Source organism: Manacus vitellinus, unplaced genomic scaffold (assembly GCF_001715985.3).
Source record: "Manacus vitellinus isolate BGI_N305 unplaced genomic scaffold, ASM171598v3 scaffold_7_pilon, whole genome shotgun sequence".
NCBI classification, from domain to species: Eukaryota; Metazoa; Chordata; class Aves; order Passeriformes; family Pipridae; genus Manacus; species Manacus vitellinus.
The window spans coordinates 22,708,845-22,724,139 of NW_021940813.1; the positions used below are offsets into that span (position 1 = coordinate 22,708,845).

General features: G+C 43.5%; 1 protein-coding gene across 1 annotated transcript; it reads left to right on the top strand.

Moving 5' to 3' along the window:
• Positions 1 to 3,850: 3,850 nt before the first annotated feature.
• On the top strand, positions 3,851 to 15,259 carry PROZ (protein Z, vitamin K dependent plasma glycoprotein). The gene is made up of 8 exons (XM_008926230.4): positions 3,851 to 4,008; positions 5,623 to 5,786; positions 7,476 to 7,500; positions 10,390 to 10,503; positions 11,886 to 12,017; positions 13,263 to 13,348; positions 13,428 to 13,551; positions 14,067 to 15,259. Exons 1-8 carry the CDS (start codon positions 3,942 to 3,944, stop codon positions 14,576 to 14,578), a joined length of 1,224 nt encoding a protein of 407 aa, XP_008924478.2. The 5' UTR covers positions 3,851 to 3,941; the 3' UTR covers positions 14,579 to 15,259.
• The last annotated feature ends 36 nt before the right edge of the window (positions 15,260 to 15,295 follow it).

The following is a 15,295-nucleotide window of genomic DNA, read 5'->3' on the forward strand; positions in this document are numbered from 1 at the left end:
TGGCAGTCCAGGTGTTTAGCTGAATCATAACCCATTTTAACTGTACTAAGCATTAACCCTTTGCAGAGTATGTGTTTCCTTTCTGCTGGCTGGAGAAAGTGCATCTGACATTTTTGCAGCTTCTCTGCACACAAAGACCTGTGCTACCTATAAGCATGCATGCTGATAACCACGCTTCACATGAGGAGAAGGGAAATGGGATTAGCTCATGTCACTCATGGCTAGCTCTTGATTGAGACTACACATGACCACAGTCACCTCTTTTGGATAGTCTGGTGTCTAGTCAGGGCTGAGGGATGTGCTCCCATTTTGTTGTTCTAAACAGTTGTCTGCAAGGGAGCATTTCTTCTCTAATTTGAAAAAGCTCTCTCTTGTTCCTGAATCTGCTGCTTCCACTTCCATATTGTCTATGCAAAGAATTGTCTCAATCTCCACAACATATTTGCCCCAAAGATCAGCCCTCTGACAGAGGAATTACTGAGTTAAGCCATGATAAAACCTGGCCTCTGCCCTCTCCATCTCTCTGGAGCTGACAACAATTGCTGTGATTTACCTGCAGCTTCTCCATGGCCTTTCCCTGTGGGGAGAGACCAGCTAGGCAGTAGGCAGTCAGTCCTCATCCCCTCCTTTTCCTTAAGAGAAAAGATGGTGCTTTGGGGATCTGTCAACACTCAGGGCACAGGGCAGTTTACCTCTTCAGTTTGTCAGGCAGGAAATGAGTGACCTGTGTGGAAAAGGACAATGTGGAGGACAAGGAGGTGGCTTGCTGTAGCCATGGGAGATTTAGCAAAAGGTGTAATGGGGCGTGGAGTTCAGCAACATTTTGTCTGCTGCCCTGTGCCATATGGGATGGACAGGTGTTGCCCAGGGTGGGCTGCAGCGGGGCTACAGTCACACCTGCTCTTACCTCCTCACCCTGCTGGTCAGGACTCTGAATAACCTGGAGCAAGGACAGAGCACAGAGGAAGCCAGTAGGGTGCTGAGGACTGTGCCACAAGCAAAATGGGGAAGGAGAGGAGGCAGAGGCAAGAAAGTCACCAGGTCTACCAGCAGCACAGATGGCTCAGAGCAGAGGGGCTTGGAGGGGCCCCTGCTATCGCTCCACTTCCAGTGAATTGGTGGTTACTAACACCAGCACCACAGTCCAGTTCTCCTTGAACCATCTTCAGTATCCACAACACACAATTAGCTGCTGTGCCTGCATGCCCCTCGGAAGGAGGGAGAAATGTGGCTGCAAGCTCAGCCTTCAGCTTTCGTTATTTGCTTAGTGCAGAGGTGATGTTTTCTGGTAAATAATAGCTGTCCCCTTTCACTAGCTGAGGTATACATTTCCAAAAATCATGTGACCAGTTACTCAGGACAGCTGCCCTTGACCTCTCATGCTGCAGCAGGGCTGATGGCCAGCCAGAGTCCTGTAGCATGAGGTAGGTGGCATTGGCAGGTCCCCATCACTGCCTGGGCAGCTGGCCTGCAAACCCACTTTCCCTGGCTTACTGCACTGGGCAGGAAATTACTTCCATGGGAACTGGTTGCTAGAGCAGGAACAACTCCCTCAGTTACTCCATCCTGAGGAACTGCTAATTTCATATCTGACACTGTCTGCAGGCTTCATCCTGGAAGCAGCAACCCTCTAAGCTGGGGGCAATCCTTAAGCAAGGCTACAGGAAATAGGGTGTGAGTCTCCTTAATGAAACACATCACCATGTGCTCACTGTGATAATTAAAGGAATGGAAGAAGAAATCCCAGTAACACTTCATAAGGAAAGATGTGCAGAAAGGACTGCCCTTTTAAAACCCTCCACAGTCATACAAAAATTAAAATATAAAGCCTGTTGCATTGATACCAATACAGAAAAAGCAAAGTCAGTGCCATATGTACTGAGTACACTGTGTTCTATTCCGAAGCTTCTCAGTCAAGGGATACTTTTTTAAAAAAATACATACAGTCAGAAAAAAAATGACCATTCTAAGATCTGGTAAGAATACAACTTCTGAAGCTCTGTGTTGTTAATATTAACCCAATTTGAATAATTAACTTATATTTAAATAATTCCTTAATTGGTTTGCAAAATGTAAACAGTTTCTAAAACTTGTGTTTTAGAAAGTCCTGTGCTGACATCAAGTGGTGACATATTTTTCAAGCCAAAGGGAGCCAAACTTGCTGTACTGCATATGCACAGGATGATTTTATTACCAGTGAGTAGGTAAAGGCAAGTAGTCACAGGTCACTGGCAGGTGCTTCCATGGGGATGGACAGACAGAAGAGTTTGGAGAAGCAACACAACCACTGATGTGCAAAAGGCAAGAAGGGTGGGGTGAGGTGAGGTGAGGTGAGGTGAGGTGAGGTGAGGTGAGCTGAGCTGAGCTGAGCTGAGCTGAGCTGAGCTGAGCCTCCACAGCAGCTCCTGGGCACAGGAGGTACTGGCTGAGCCTCCCAGCACCCACCAGATGTGACCACTGGCAACGGCCCTCCCTTTCTCTAGCCAAGAAACTTCTGGTTGGGACAGGTACGATGGGGCTTGGTGGCCTCAGAGGAGTGAGGAGACAATGCAGGGTCCATTTACTAAAGAAAACTCGACACACAGTTAACCAAAGAGGATGGAAGGCTGTACTAAGTAGTTCTGCAGAAATATCAAGGAGGAAAAAACAAATACGTAAGGTTATGAACTGACTGTGAATAAAATCAAGCTTGATATTAGAAGAGTTTTAACTCCAAGTGAACTTCTGGAGCAACAGCCCTGTGGAAATTGTACAGGACACAATGCAGTTTTAAAACTGAGGTTGATTATTTGCTGAAGGCATTAGATTCTGTGATGTGAGCTGTAACATCAGCCAGGGACTGGCCTTGGTGAGGCATGTGGTCTGCTTCCCTCACCTGCCTCAGTACTCACTGAATCTTGTTTTAAAAGTTGAAATTGATGGGAAGTGAAGTTTTATTTGGGGATTTACCCATGGATGCTCAGATGAGTTATACTCTGTTAAAGGAACTGCATACTCAGATACTAGCTGGGGATTTATGACATGAAAACACACAATGGTCTCTATGACTAAAAAAAACCACTCTCTGTCTCAACAGCTGTTGCTCTGAGTGTAGAAATCATTTCCTGTTCTTCCCAGAAGCCTGCCTGTGCTGGGAGCCAAAAGACTCCCTGCAGTACCATTGCATTGTACACCAATGGGTTTATCCTTCCTCTTGTCCAGGGTTGGGAAGAAGGGTCGCCCCAGCCACTGGATGCATAGCTCAGCAGCCCACGAAGTGCTTTGGTCCTCTCTGTATTTACACCTCCTTTCACAGACTCTGTGTGTTTGTCTCTGTGGGACTGGGATCCTGACATTAGGAAACAAGTTTCACATGCTTCATGGCTGGGCATTACAAACCTAACAGTGAAAAAGAAAAATGCCATATCCACTCAGATGCATCCCTAGGGGGAAAATACCATGCTTGGGTGCTGGGTTGTTCCAGAAGCTGGTGGGATTTGCCCATTGTGGCTAAGCCTTGGCAAATGTTTTATAGGGACAGTGTATGAAAAAGCCATGTCATAAACTTGCTCCCTGTGGTCATTGTCCAGCTCGTGCTTTGATATGGTACAAAGAAATGTTCATATTGTTCATCTCCACCCACGCTGTGTTATGGTAAGTGAAGGCTGGGGCATAGGAGGAATACCCAGATCTTGGAGCAGCTCTCAGCCACGCTGGCACAGGTCTACACTGTCAACCAGGGCACTAAGAGAAGGGGCACTGTTGCACCACTAAGCAGGGGGTTGGTTTTTGTTTGGTTTTTGATATTTTTTTTTTCATGTGTTGACATTACAGCCAGGATTTGCCCTTAGAGCTTTTGTTTTCTCATGAGCAGCTGGACTTTAAACTTCATCTCTCCTGTAGCTGTTTTGCCCAAGAGCTGCAGAAATGCAGGCAGGCGCCATTAGGCTCAGAGGGTAACAATGACAAGGTGCTCTTGGATAATATTGTTCCTTCTCTCTGCCCTTTTCCGTCAGACAGAGCAAACAGGTATGGCCTTTGTTTTGTTGTGCCTTTAATTCTAATTTGTGTTACCAATCCTCTAAAAACACCAGTAATTTTGTACTTTGTATCATGTCTACTTTGCAGCACGGGGAAACATCCCTGAAGAATGTCTCTTCATAATTTTCCTTATATTTCTCCTGTTTATTTCATGCACCTAAGTGAAAACTGCAGTAGGTTACTGAGGCAATGTAATTTTAAAGTACCATCATTTATGCCAGGGTAATATTTTGTCTTTTCTTACAATTTTTAAGTACCCCAGATATTAAAGAAAACTGTTTTATATTTCTAGTTGTTGCTGACATAAATACAAGAGAATTGTATTAAAGAGGCTGATATGCATTCTTGTTATAGCTTGAAGAAACTTGTATTAATCCTTCATGTTTTGTCAAAAATAACGAGGAGTCGGGCAAGGAAGAAAAAGATAGTGACCTCTTAAGAAGGTCAAAACACCTCTGGCAGCAGTAGAAGTGCACTGCCAGCTGTGCTGGATGTGGCAGAGCCACTGCACAGCAGAAATATATGTTGGGGGTCAGATAACTTTTTAAAATATAAATCATGGTCATGAAGCTTTTTCTTTCTTTAATATCATGTGCAAGCCAATTGCTTATGGGATAACCTTCAAAAAGATAAACATCTGTATGCAGTTTCAGAATAATTTTGTTACTGCTCTCACTTTTTCCAATTCTGTGATCATTAATTATTTTAACCTGGCGGTGTTGGCCCTCCAAATGCTGTATAAACGAAACAAACAAAACAACCCAAGCATTCCCTGACCCAACACGTTTACTTTCCAAGTACAGAAGAATTGACAAACACCTGCAGACACACACAGCCACATACTGCCTAATGTGGGGGCAACAGTCTCCAGCACTTTGCCAGCTGCCCAGCAGGCAAGCAGTTTTTGTTGCATATATCATTGCAAAGAGGAGTTTTAAGATCTGATAACTCTCATGTCTTTGAGCCCTCCTCCTCTTTACTCAAATAAAAAAGATTATGGTATCTCCCACATAAAGGGTCGTATGTTATATAGCCCTCTTCAACACGAGCATTGCTGAGGGGTAGCTTTTATTTATTCTCCTTAAGAGAAAATAAATTGAGAACTCAGCCATGTCACGGCTTTGCTTCTCAGCAAATAAATTGCCATGAACTAAGGCTGAAGAGTGTCAGTTTGGATCCACCATCATAAGCTAACACAACTAATATTCACTTCTACTGATGAGTTTGAAAGCCCTATGCAGTCTCACAAAATAGTCTCTGCCTTTATGTTAATGTTTCCCCTTTGCCTGGCTGCGCTACAGCATTGCTGCTCTGTGTGTCTCATGCAGTAAAAAAATGTGTCAGGAAGGGCCTCAAATTCTCTCTGCTTGGGAGCATTTCATCTCTCTGCTTTCAGGCATTTCCTAAAAGTAAAAGGTCACAACTTCTCTGCTGAATTTGGGCTAAGAAAGTAGAGCTCTTTAGTTATGTAAGTTCATGGCTGAAACCATGGATGAGCCAAAATTAATTCTCTTTTAGAAAAGGAGATAAAAATATTCAAGGAAATGAATCTAAGTACTTACATCAAGAAAAACCCTTACATTTTGTCATACAATGTTCCAGTGTTTATATCAGCTGACGAGGCAAACAATGTTATCAAGAGACAGAGGCGTGCCAGTTCCCACCTTCTGGAGGAGATCCTCCAAGGCAGCTTGGAAAGGGAATGCCTTGAAGAGAGATGTACACATGAAGAAGCAAGAGAAGTATTTGAAAATGATGAAATGCTTGTAAGTATTTTGTTTTCCTGTGTGCATAATAAAAATTGCCGCCTTGATCTTTTTCTTACTAAACACGGCTTCACAGACTGCTTCATTTGTTTGGGTTTCTCTCCATGTAAAATCTTTGCACTTCCCACTTCAGTAGGTAGAAAGCAGTTGTCTTCCATGGTCAAAATGGAATTGAAAAGGTCAGCTCTGACATTTTTCAAGTCCCCTCCTGAAAGTTAGGCGTCCTGCGCCTTATGTTGTGAAATCATATGGTTGTTGTCCCATCCTGACCACACACAGAAATACTTCCTGCATGGATGAACAGGGAGCTTCTGGACAAACTCAAACACAGGAAGAAAGCCTATAGAGGGTGGAAGCAAGGACAGGTAGCTGCTTGGGAGGAATGCAGAGAAACTGTGAGCAGTCAGGAATCAGGAAAGCGAAAGCCCTGAGTGAATTAAACCTGACCAGGGATGTCAAGGGCAACAAGAAAAGTTTCTATAGGTATGTTGGTGATAAAAAGAAGACTGGGAAAAATATGGGCCCTCTTCAGAAGGAAATAGGAGAACTAGTTACTGGGACATGGGGAAGGCTGAGGTACTTAATGACATTTTTACCCCAGTGTTCAATGGCAAGTGCTCCAGCCACACGACCCAAGTCACAGAAGTCAGAAACAGGGACTGGGAGAATTAAGAACCACCCATTGTTGGAGAATATGCAGTGGTAGGAAAGGGGCAAGGTTTTAAACTGCAAGAGGGTAGATTTAAATTGGATATTAGGAAGAAATTCTGTACCGTGAGGGTGGTGAGGCACTGGAACGCATTGCCCAGAAAAGTTGTGGATGCTCCATCCCTGGGGGTGTTCAGCCAGGCTGGATGGGGCTTTGAGAAACCTGGTCTAGTAGAAGTTGTCCCTGCCCATGGCAGGGGGAACTAGATGATCTTTAAGGTCCCTTCCAATGCAATTCTGTGATTCTGTGATAGGGATGGAGGGAAGCAATGCACCAGCAAGTAGTTACACCTATAGAAAGAGGTTCACTTGCTCAATAGCTGCAGATCCCTTGTACAAGAAGCCCTCCTGACATGTACAAATGGATGCTGTGCTCTTTAATGGGAATCTCGATGGAGATTTTGTTTTCAGGGCAAGCAAAGGAAACAGCTGTAGGGCTGCCCATGCATAGCCATGGTGCTTTGAGGAAGGGAATGGTAGGGAGTGGTATCCCTTTGGAAAAAGCAGCATTAGAGTCAGCTGCAGTACCAAGGGAAATGCAGGGCACGTGATGGTGACTAGTGTTGACAACCTGCAGCTCTGCTCTGTGCTGACCCTTCTGCCTCCAGCAGCACCTCCTGGGGGCCAAGCAGTATGGGACAGGATGGGGTCACTTCCCAGGCTGCTGCATGCCAGGGAGACAATAGCCAGCCAGTTTTTCCAGGAAGCTGCTAAAGGATTCAGCTGTTCCTCTCTGGCCTGTGAAGTGTTTATTTTTCTTTATAGCTTATTAAGAAACAATAAAATAAGCAGGAGACAAACCCCCTCCCATCTCATGCATATTTTGCTAGTAGGGCAGAATTTGTAATTGTGCAACTGTGCAAACATCAAACTGCAGTATATATTCTCTCATAGCATGTTTTTCTTTTATCAAAATATTTATGGGTTATGACATTATTTAAGAATTAAAATCTAATTTTCTTTTCTTTTTTTTCCCCCCAGAAAATGTTTTGGGACATCTACTATGGTAAGCTGGCCCCTTGATTTTTCTCCTTCATAGTACTGTTACATTGTGAACAGTATGATCTTATCCAGTGCTGGTTTTCTAAGAGTTTTTAGCAGTTTATTCTACAAGGAACATCCAGTCACTATTTGTCATGGAAAAGTCTTGATGTTTTAAAAAGAGTAGTAAATAGGAAAAAATTTTAGGCTGCAAAAAAAGGATAAAAGTTGAAGTGAGCCAGTGTTATCATAGTAAATAGGCTACTTCTTTTCCTGAACTTAAAACTGTTCTGAATTAACCTGGGCTATGAGAATATCTGTTTTACTGATACAACAGAGCAGCACAGCTTTACCAGCAATATCTCCCAGACCTAGCAACTAAGCCTGAGTGAGATAAATAGGTGTTAAAAGCTAGTGGGCTACCTACAAACTCTGGATGCTGGCGCTGCATCATCCCCTGGCAGCTGTTGAGGCAAGAAACAAATCTGCAGAAGCTGAGGGTCTGATGTAACTAGATGCCTCCTGAACAAGGAGCCTGTGGCACCAGCTTATGGTGACTATGCCATATTCCCTCTCTTTTCTGCATGGCTCATTCCAAGCTTTTCTCTTGCTTTTAACTTAGCTTTTATTAATTTCTAATCTTAGGTTTAGACAGTAGATAAGGAGTGGCAAAACCAGCAGTCGGTATTAATTTTCTGCAGAAGCCACTAAAACATTGAGTCCAGGGAATCATTACATAGAAGAATCCCATCAGTGCTATATAAATTTTATGAAGAATGATGCTAAATATCTGGCATGTTATTACTTCTGTGAGGGTGGGATTAACTTCTAACTTCAGTCATTGCATGTTTGTACTAAGCATGTCATGCAGGCTTCCCCTCTTCTCTAGAAAAAGAGAAGGGCAGCCAGTTCAGAATGGTCCATGCAAACAAGCTTAGCCACAATCAGGACACATTACTGGCTTCAGCCTGAGGAATGACTTCCTTGCTGTAATTAAAAGCCATATGTTCTGTCTTCTTCCTACAGAACAGCAGTGTGTGCTTCCTTCTTTGTGATGTCTTCTCTAACATTTTAAAGAGTGTTGCCTTTGAAGAGTGGCTTCTCTCCTCCTCCTTACTAAGCAAACACATTCTTCCATCCTGTCTTCCAATAATCTTGTTTTCTAGACTTCTGGTATCTGTTTTGCTTTTCCCCCAAAGTCCAGAGTACAGTGGGTAAATCTGCATTGTGAATAGGAGTGCTGGGGAGAAAGGCTGAGCACACACCCAACTGCTGGGTCACCTTTTCACTCTGTTTTGTACTGTTCCACTTTTGTCCTTCAAGTCAAAGCTGATGTAGCAGCGTCTTGCTGGATGTCAGGGCACTTCAACTGAGGTCATACTTGTCCCTGACCCTCTTTTATTAACAGTATAAACTTAGCCATTGACAATCTCTCTTAAAACATTACTTTTTTAACAGTTTTGTCCATGCCTTATAGCAGTGTGTGTTTTCTTAACTCACTTAATGACAGTGTCATCTGAGACATTTCTATTCTATGATGTTCTCTGATTCCCCCTAGATTCCTTATCCTATAATATGATTAGATTTAAATGGTTTGGATTATTTGATCTTGAAAAATGTACGTTGGTTGTTACTTACCACCTTTTTATTTTGCTGGGTGCTTACAGTTTAATCATCCCAGTAGCATTCCAGTAACAGAAATCATGCTGATTTCTCTATAATTACCTGTGTCTCCTCTTTCCTCCTTTAATAAAGCTAGGTGCTAGATTTACTGTATCCCCAGCATGCATTTCAGAGGCTTGAAACCATCTAACTGCTTCAGGCTGCAGGCATAACCCTTTCCCTAGCTCCAGCTACCCATGACTGCTCCTGGAAGTCCTCACTCCTCATCTCTGCCTGCTCAGCTGTGGAGACGAGACCCACCTAACCCACCCAAAAAACCCTCCCAGGAGGCCTAAATTGTGCTGGGGTATGCTGGTGGCATCTGGCTGCAGACAGGCTGAAGGTGACAGCTCTTTCAGCCAGTATTTTAGTACATTTAACACTCAAAGATATGCATGCCCATAGCCTGAGAAGATGGTGATTGGTGCTTTTTTTCGCAGTAATAGGTAGAGTTTTCATCTTTCTGTCCCTGATGTCACACTAGGGCAGCCCACTGACTGAGGCTAACCTCTCGAATGAAGTGTTAAATTTTAGAAAGTTTAGGCTTTTCTGGCTCGCTCACTGATAGCTTATATCTACAATAAGCAGTTTTTCTTTGGAGCATGTTTCCAAACTCTTTTGGAATCTTTCCAGTAGGCAGCTTGAAGGGAAACTGGCAGCTTTGCCCAGTGCTTCACTCGTAGTGAACGGGACATCCTCTGGTTTCAGCATTTGGTTCATCAGAAAGACTAAACTTGCTAGTGTGTGACCTGCTGTATAATAATTGTACAGATATACAAGAGGTTTCCTCCTATTTTGATGTTGCTTGCTGTATGCTTGTTATAGAATTTTGATGCCAACTTTTTCTATCCAGTGCATATCAACCTAACATGGGAGACCTAAAACACCAGTCTCATACTACATTTTTAAACAACACATGGAATTGTAACTCAGTCCTTTTCCCTGAAGCAGAGCATCTGTCCTCCAGAACCAGACTCTGCCTCTGGGCACCTTCCAGCCTCTCTGACACGGGCTGCAAGAGTGCCTCTGGAAGTAGATTTGGGCTAAAGTTATCCCTGAGGAGCAGATTGGTGAGACTTAGCCCATTTCCTTGCAAACCGCTTTCACAACATTTCTCTGTTGTTACCTTTTTATTTTGCTGGGTGCTTACAGTTTAATCATTCCAGTAGAATGAGAAGCTCGTGTGTTGGGAAGGGGGCTATGTAATTCGGGGTCAGTGGTGGTGGTGATTCAACCCTATCCATTTCTTCAGAGGGCAGGAGGTGCTCCTCGAGCCCCTGCCAGAACAATGGCGTGTGTGAGGACAGCATTCGTGGCTACACCTGCACTTGTGCTGAGGGCTACGAGGGAGAGAACTGTGCTTTCGGTAAGGCATCGCCCCCTTCTAGAGAAGCCTTATCTTCTCCTTTCAGAGGGGGTTCCCATGAAACCATACACAGGTGTCCCATTATACAAAAACATCATGTTTTTGGTTAAAACACAGTTCTTGGTAAAGCAGGAGTGATATGTGCTGCCCAACTACAAAACATTACAGCATCCCAAGGCTATGCAGTCTGTCCCTGCCCCGAGTCTCCCTTCTCTGGAGATGCAGCAAAAGGGCTGAAGCAAAACCACCTCATGGGTGGGCTGTAAAGGCAGCCCTGCCACTGCCACCTGTGCTACATGGCTGCTTGCCCTGCTGTGGTCCCAGGTGGCAAGTGGCCTGAAGAACCAGGGCTGCAGTGCTGGAGTGGCTGGCTGCCCAGGCAGCCCAGTGCCTCTGAGGCCACTCACACCCACAAGCTGGTCCCTTGGGACAGAGGGACTCCAGAAGACAAACCGTTTCCAGTGGAACTGAAAGGCATAAAGCAAAACAGATGCTTTCTGGCACATGAAACACCCTGGGCCATATCCTACACTTTTACATCTGCCAGGTTCTACTTTCCAGCCCTTACATCAGTATTTCTGCTGGTTCAGAGGTCCCCTGGGGTGGGAGACGCCCTGGCTGCAGCAAGGCAGGGTCATTTTCTGTATAAGGGGTGTGACTGTGACCAGCTTCTGGGAGAGGACAGAAGGTGACACAGTTTGGACCAGTGCTGGGAACTGGATCTGTTCAGTGTGAGCCTTAAGGAGCCATGTTATATAAGGTTTTTTGCTACTTCTCCACATATGAGCTAGATCAAACACCTATTGCTTTGTGCTAGAGCTTCAAGTGTTTGTTCAGCTATGGAAAGTTGACTGAACATGTTTCTAAGTTTATACTTCCTTTCTTTTTTTCTTATCTTTGGCAGCTGATAATTTAAAGTTTCTTAGAACGAGTGTGCAAAATAAGAGCTATGCATTTGTTCTTTCTGAAAAACAGAAACCTTGGCTGCCTTCTTCCTCAGGCGATAGTTGCCTTCTTAGCATGTGCAACAGTTCCTCTCCCTGCAGATACTGTGTTTTGTTTAAAAAAACCATGGCATCCTTCCACGGGTTGACATGGAAGGTCCAGGGCTAATGCTCCCCAGAACTCAAGAAGTGCAGAGAATCAGTTCAGTGAGATGCTGGGGGAACACAGTTTGCAATGAGTCTGTGGATGTCGCACTCGCTCTCTCAAATTTCTGCTTAACAAGGGAAAAATAATGTGTTGGGAAATACTACCAAGCTGGAGTCCCTACCTGTCTCCACACAAAGTGAATAAAAATAAAATGTAAAGAGGACTCAGGCTATGAAAGAATACTCCGGGTGAACTGTTCCCAATGTTTTTCCTCCACTTGTTCTGTTTAGCTAAAAATGAATGTCACCATGAAGCAAAGGAAGGATGTCACCACTTCTGCTACCCAGGAATTAATTCCTACCGCTGTTCCTGTGCTGATGGCTATGAGCTTGGGCAGGACACAAAACAGTGCATCGCATTAGGTAGGTGTGAGCATGGAAGTACAGGAGGAACCTGTTCAGGGCTGGGATGGGCAGGCCACCACCTGATACCCAGATGTGATCAACCTGCTCTGAGACTCAAGCAATGACAATATTAGTGGGTAGAAAAAGGAGAAATCTAGGGACCACCTAAGATGCCAAAGTAACAGTAAAAGAAGTGATATTTGATCTAAACATTTAAATATGAGTCTGCAGAGAGAACTGGCATCATCTTACATATCACTCACCAGACCAGGTTTTCCACTCCTAGGTTTCGTAAAGAGTAAGTCCACTGAACACCGGTTTGTTTGGGAATGAGGTTCAATTGATTCCCATCAGGCATCTGATGATCTGATAAATGAAGGGTAACATTTGCTGCCATATTAATTAGTTTAAAGCAGTAGCCCTTTTCACCTTTTCAGTCTCATACTAGGTATCTCATTCAATATCATCCCCTTATGAAGTAGGCCTACTAAAAACACAGAAGTATATTTAGACCCATGTCTGTATTAGCAAGTGGGGCAGCCAAATAGGAGTTCAGCTGTAGAGCCACTCTTTTGGTGATGAAAGCCTGATGCTCACACTCAGTGCACACTTCAGGTGGGCTTTACATCAAACTAGCTTTAGTTCAATCCTGTGGACTAAGCACCGATTAGCTACGAGAGTATGCTATGTGTGCTCCTGGAGGGTGTCTTCTGGTTTAGCTTCACCAGAACACAATCCAGTCTGTGTGACCCAAAAGCAAACCACAAGGTGAACTGAAAGTGACAAATGCACATAACTGGGTGATCCAGTTGTAGAGCACTCGTGTTGTTTGAACCATAACAGAAAGGCATGCACATTCCTAGAGTGACAGCTTTAACAAAGAAAACCTCGGATTTACCTTATCTGGACTGGGCCACAGCTATCAGGTATTTGGCACAATTCGAATACAGGATATAAAACTGAAAAAGCAAACTGTGCTGATGCTTGGCTGGAGAGGAAGCGTCATTTCCTTAGTTACAGACACAGTGAAATCCAGTCACTACAATGACCCAAAATGTTCAGCCCCTTGCTAAACTGTTATGACTACAAATGCCAAGCAAATTATTCCAATTCTCATCAGCTGAGAAATCTGTCATTCTCCTTTTCCTTTGTTCAAAAACAAAATCCAAAAGTCAAGGTGGAAGCAATAAGGCATTTGCAGGTATTAGCTATCTTGAAATGGTACAGTACGAGATTTTGAATTTTTTTTAATTCATTTGCTAGATGAATGTGCATGTGGCAGACTTCAAGACAGTGATAATCTGATAAGTGAAACCAGGAAGAAACATGACGAGCGATTTCCCTGGCAGGTATTTCTAGCAATTCATGAAACCCATCACTCAATCTCACATGGACAGTGCTATCTATTGCCTTTTTGCATTTTCTTAGGTGCTACTGCTAAACTCAGAAGGGAAAGGCTTCTGTGGAGGAGTGCTGCTAAAAAGTAACTTCATATTGACCACAGCAGAGTGTGCTCTTCTGCACAACCATTTTGAAATCAGGGTTGGTGCTGGTAAGTGACCCAACACATCTTCTCTTGTTGCAGCACATTTTAGTATTGACAAGCTAAATTTAAAAAAAGCTTACTAAACTTGCTGCTGCATAAAAATATTGTAAAAGGAAACAAATATGCTGTCATTTCATTTAAGCACCTCAGTCAAGTATCTGAGCTAGAACTACAGCTGCCCCATACCTCCTTTACAAGCCAAGCAGAGACAACCGCCTCTTGGACATAATGCAGAACTCAGCATATAGCGATAAGCTAAACATGGTGGATTTAGAGGTGGCTTTTGTTTCATGCCAAAATTCACTTCAGTGTTGGGTTTTTGTCCTTATTGCTGAAATTATGCATGCTTCTACGCAGCATTAAAAAGCCATCAAGGTATTATTCCTACTTTCCCTTTACTGCAGCAGTTCTGAGTTTCTCTGCCGCACGTGTTCCTCAGCACGACCAGGCAGTCTTGCATGCAGCTTACAGGTCTCTGATAAACTATTCCTAAGAGCAGTTGAAATGCCATTGCTTCACAGGGCCTAATGGAACAAGTGGAACTGAGAAGATAATGCAAGTTAGTGAGAAGCACATACACATCCGGTATGATGAAGACACTGGTGAGAACAACATTGCAGTGCTACAGCTTCAAGGGCATGTTGAGTGCAACAACTACCAGCTTCCTGTATGTGCCCCTGAAAGAGACTTCGCAGAACACGTTTTAATTCCAAAATTGGCTGGTACAGTTAGTGGCTGGAGCATAGAAGGTGATGAACTTAAAGTTGATGAGCTGCAGGTTTTGTACCTTCCTGCTGAGGACTGCAAACAAATACTCAACATCAGCCTCACAAACAGGCAGTTTTGTGGGCACCTCCAGAAGGCCGTAGACAAACGACTGGCTGGAGGAAGCTTTTTAGCTACCGAGTATAAGGGCACTTGGTTTCTGACTGGTATCCTGGGATCTTGGCCACTAGAAGACACTGACTGGGAAACACTTCTATTCACCAACACCGCAAGGTATATGATATGGGTTAAACAAAAAATGAAATAAGACACAAACACAACCAACTCTCAAGCACCAAACGCCTACCAATCATGGCAAGGAAACATATGGATGCAGCCAGTACACCCATTTGACTGTATCACAATTCACAGCAATGGAAGTTGCAATGATGGCACGTATTTAACTCCAAGTTACACAGAAAAGCCTGTTTGTCTTTCCTTCTTCTGCTGACACACAGTACTGTGGAAGTCATGATGCAGTAAACCTAGTTATTTTATGAAAAACTGATTTAACTTTAAATTTCTTAGAACTGTTCATCCTAAAACTCCAAACACTTTGATGTTTTTCTGGGATTTTAAATAGCGCTAGAAGGAAATGAGTCTTTTCAATTCTTGGTACCCTGAGGTTTACTTCAGCAAATTCATACTCTTATTTCAAGATTCATACAAGTAAAACTTACAAAGACCAGGGGAACTTCCTTTACATGTCTGTGTTAATGACTGTGTAAGGTCTTGACACTTTCATCATGTTTAAAAGTGCTTCCCCTCATACATGGTACCTGTGTTTTCCCTTATGAACGATGTTCATGTCAGAGGATAAAATAAAACCCAACTGTAAAAGATAGGAAAAGAAAAAGTTTAATTTCCTTTTAAAATAATTTTAAAACCCCCAAACTACCATCTCATCAGTTTGGACAAAGTTACATTGTACCAAACCCAAATAAGCAAACCAGCCAACCCCCCAAGGTAATAACACTTAAAATAC

Excerpts from the sequence above, each read along its gene's own strand:
- PROZ (XM_008926230.4), top strand. The coding sequence starts at position 3,942 with ATGACAAGGTGCTCTTGGATAATATTGTTCCTTCTCTCTGCCCTTTTC. Across the intron at positions 5,787-7,475 it reads TTGAAAATGATGAAATGCTT|AAAATGTTTTGGGACATCTA; the intron begins GTAAGTATTTTG and ends TTTTCCCCCCAG. Across the intron at positions 7,501-10,389 it reads GTTTTGGGACATCTACTATG|AGGGCAGGAGGTGCTCCTCG; the intron begins GTAAGCTGGCCC and ends CCATTTCTTCAG.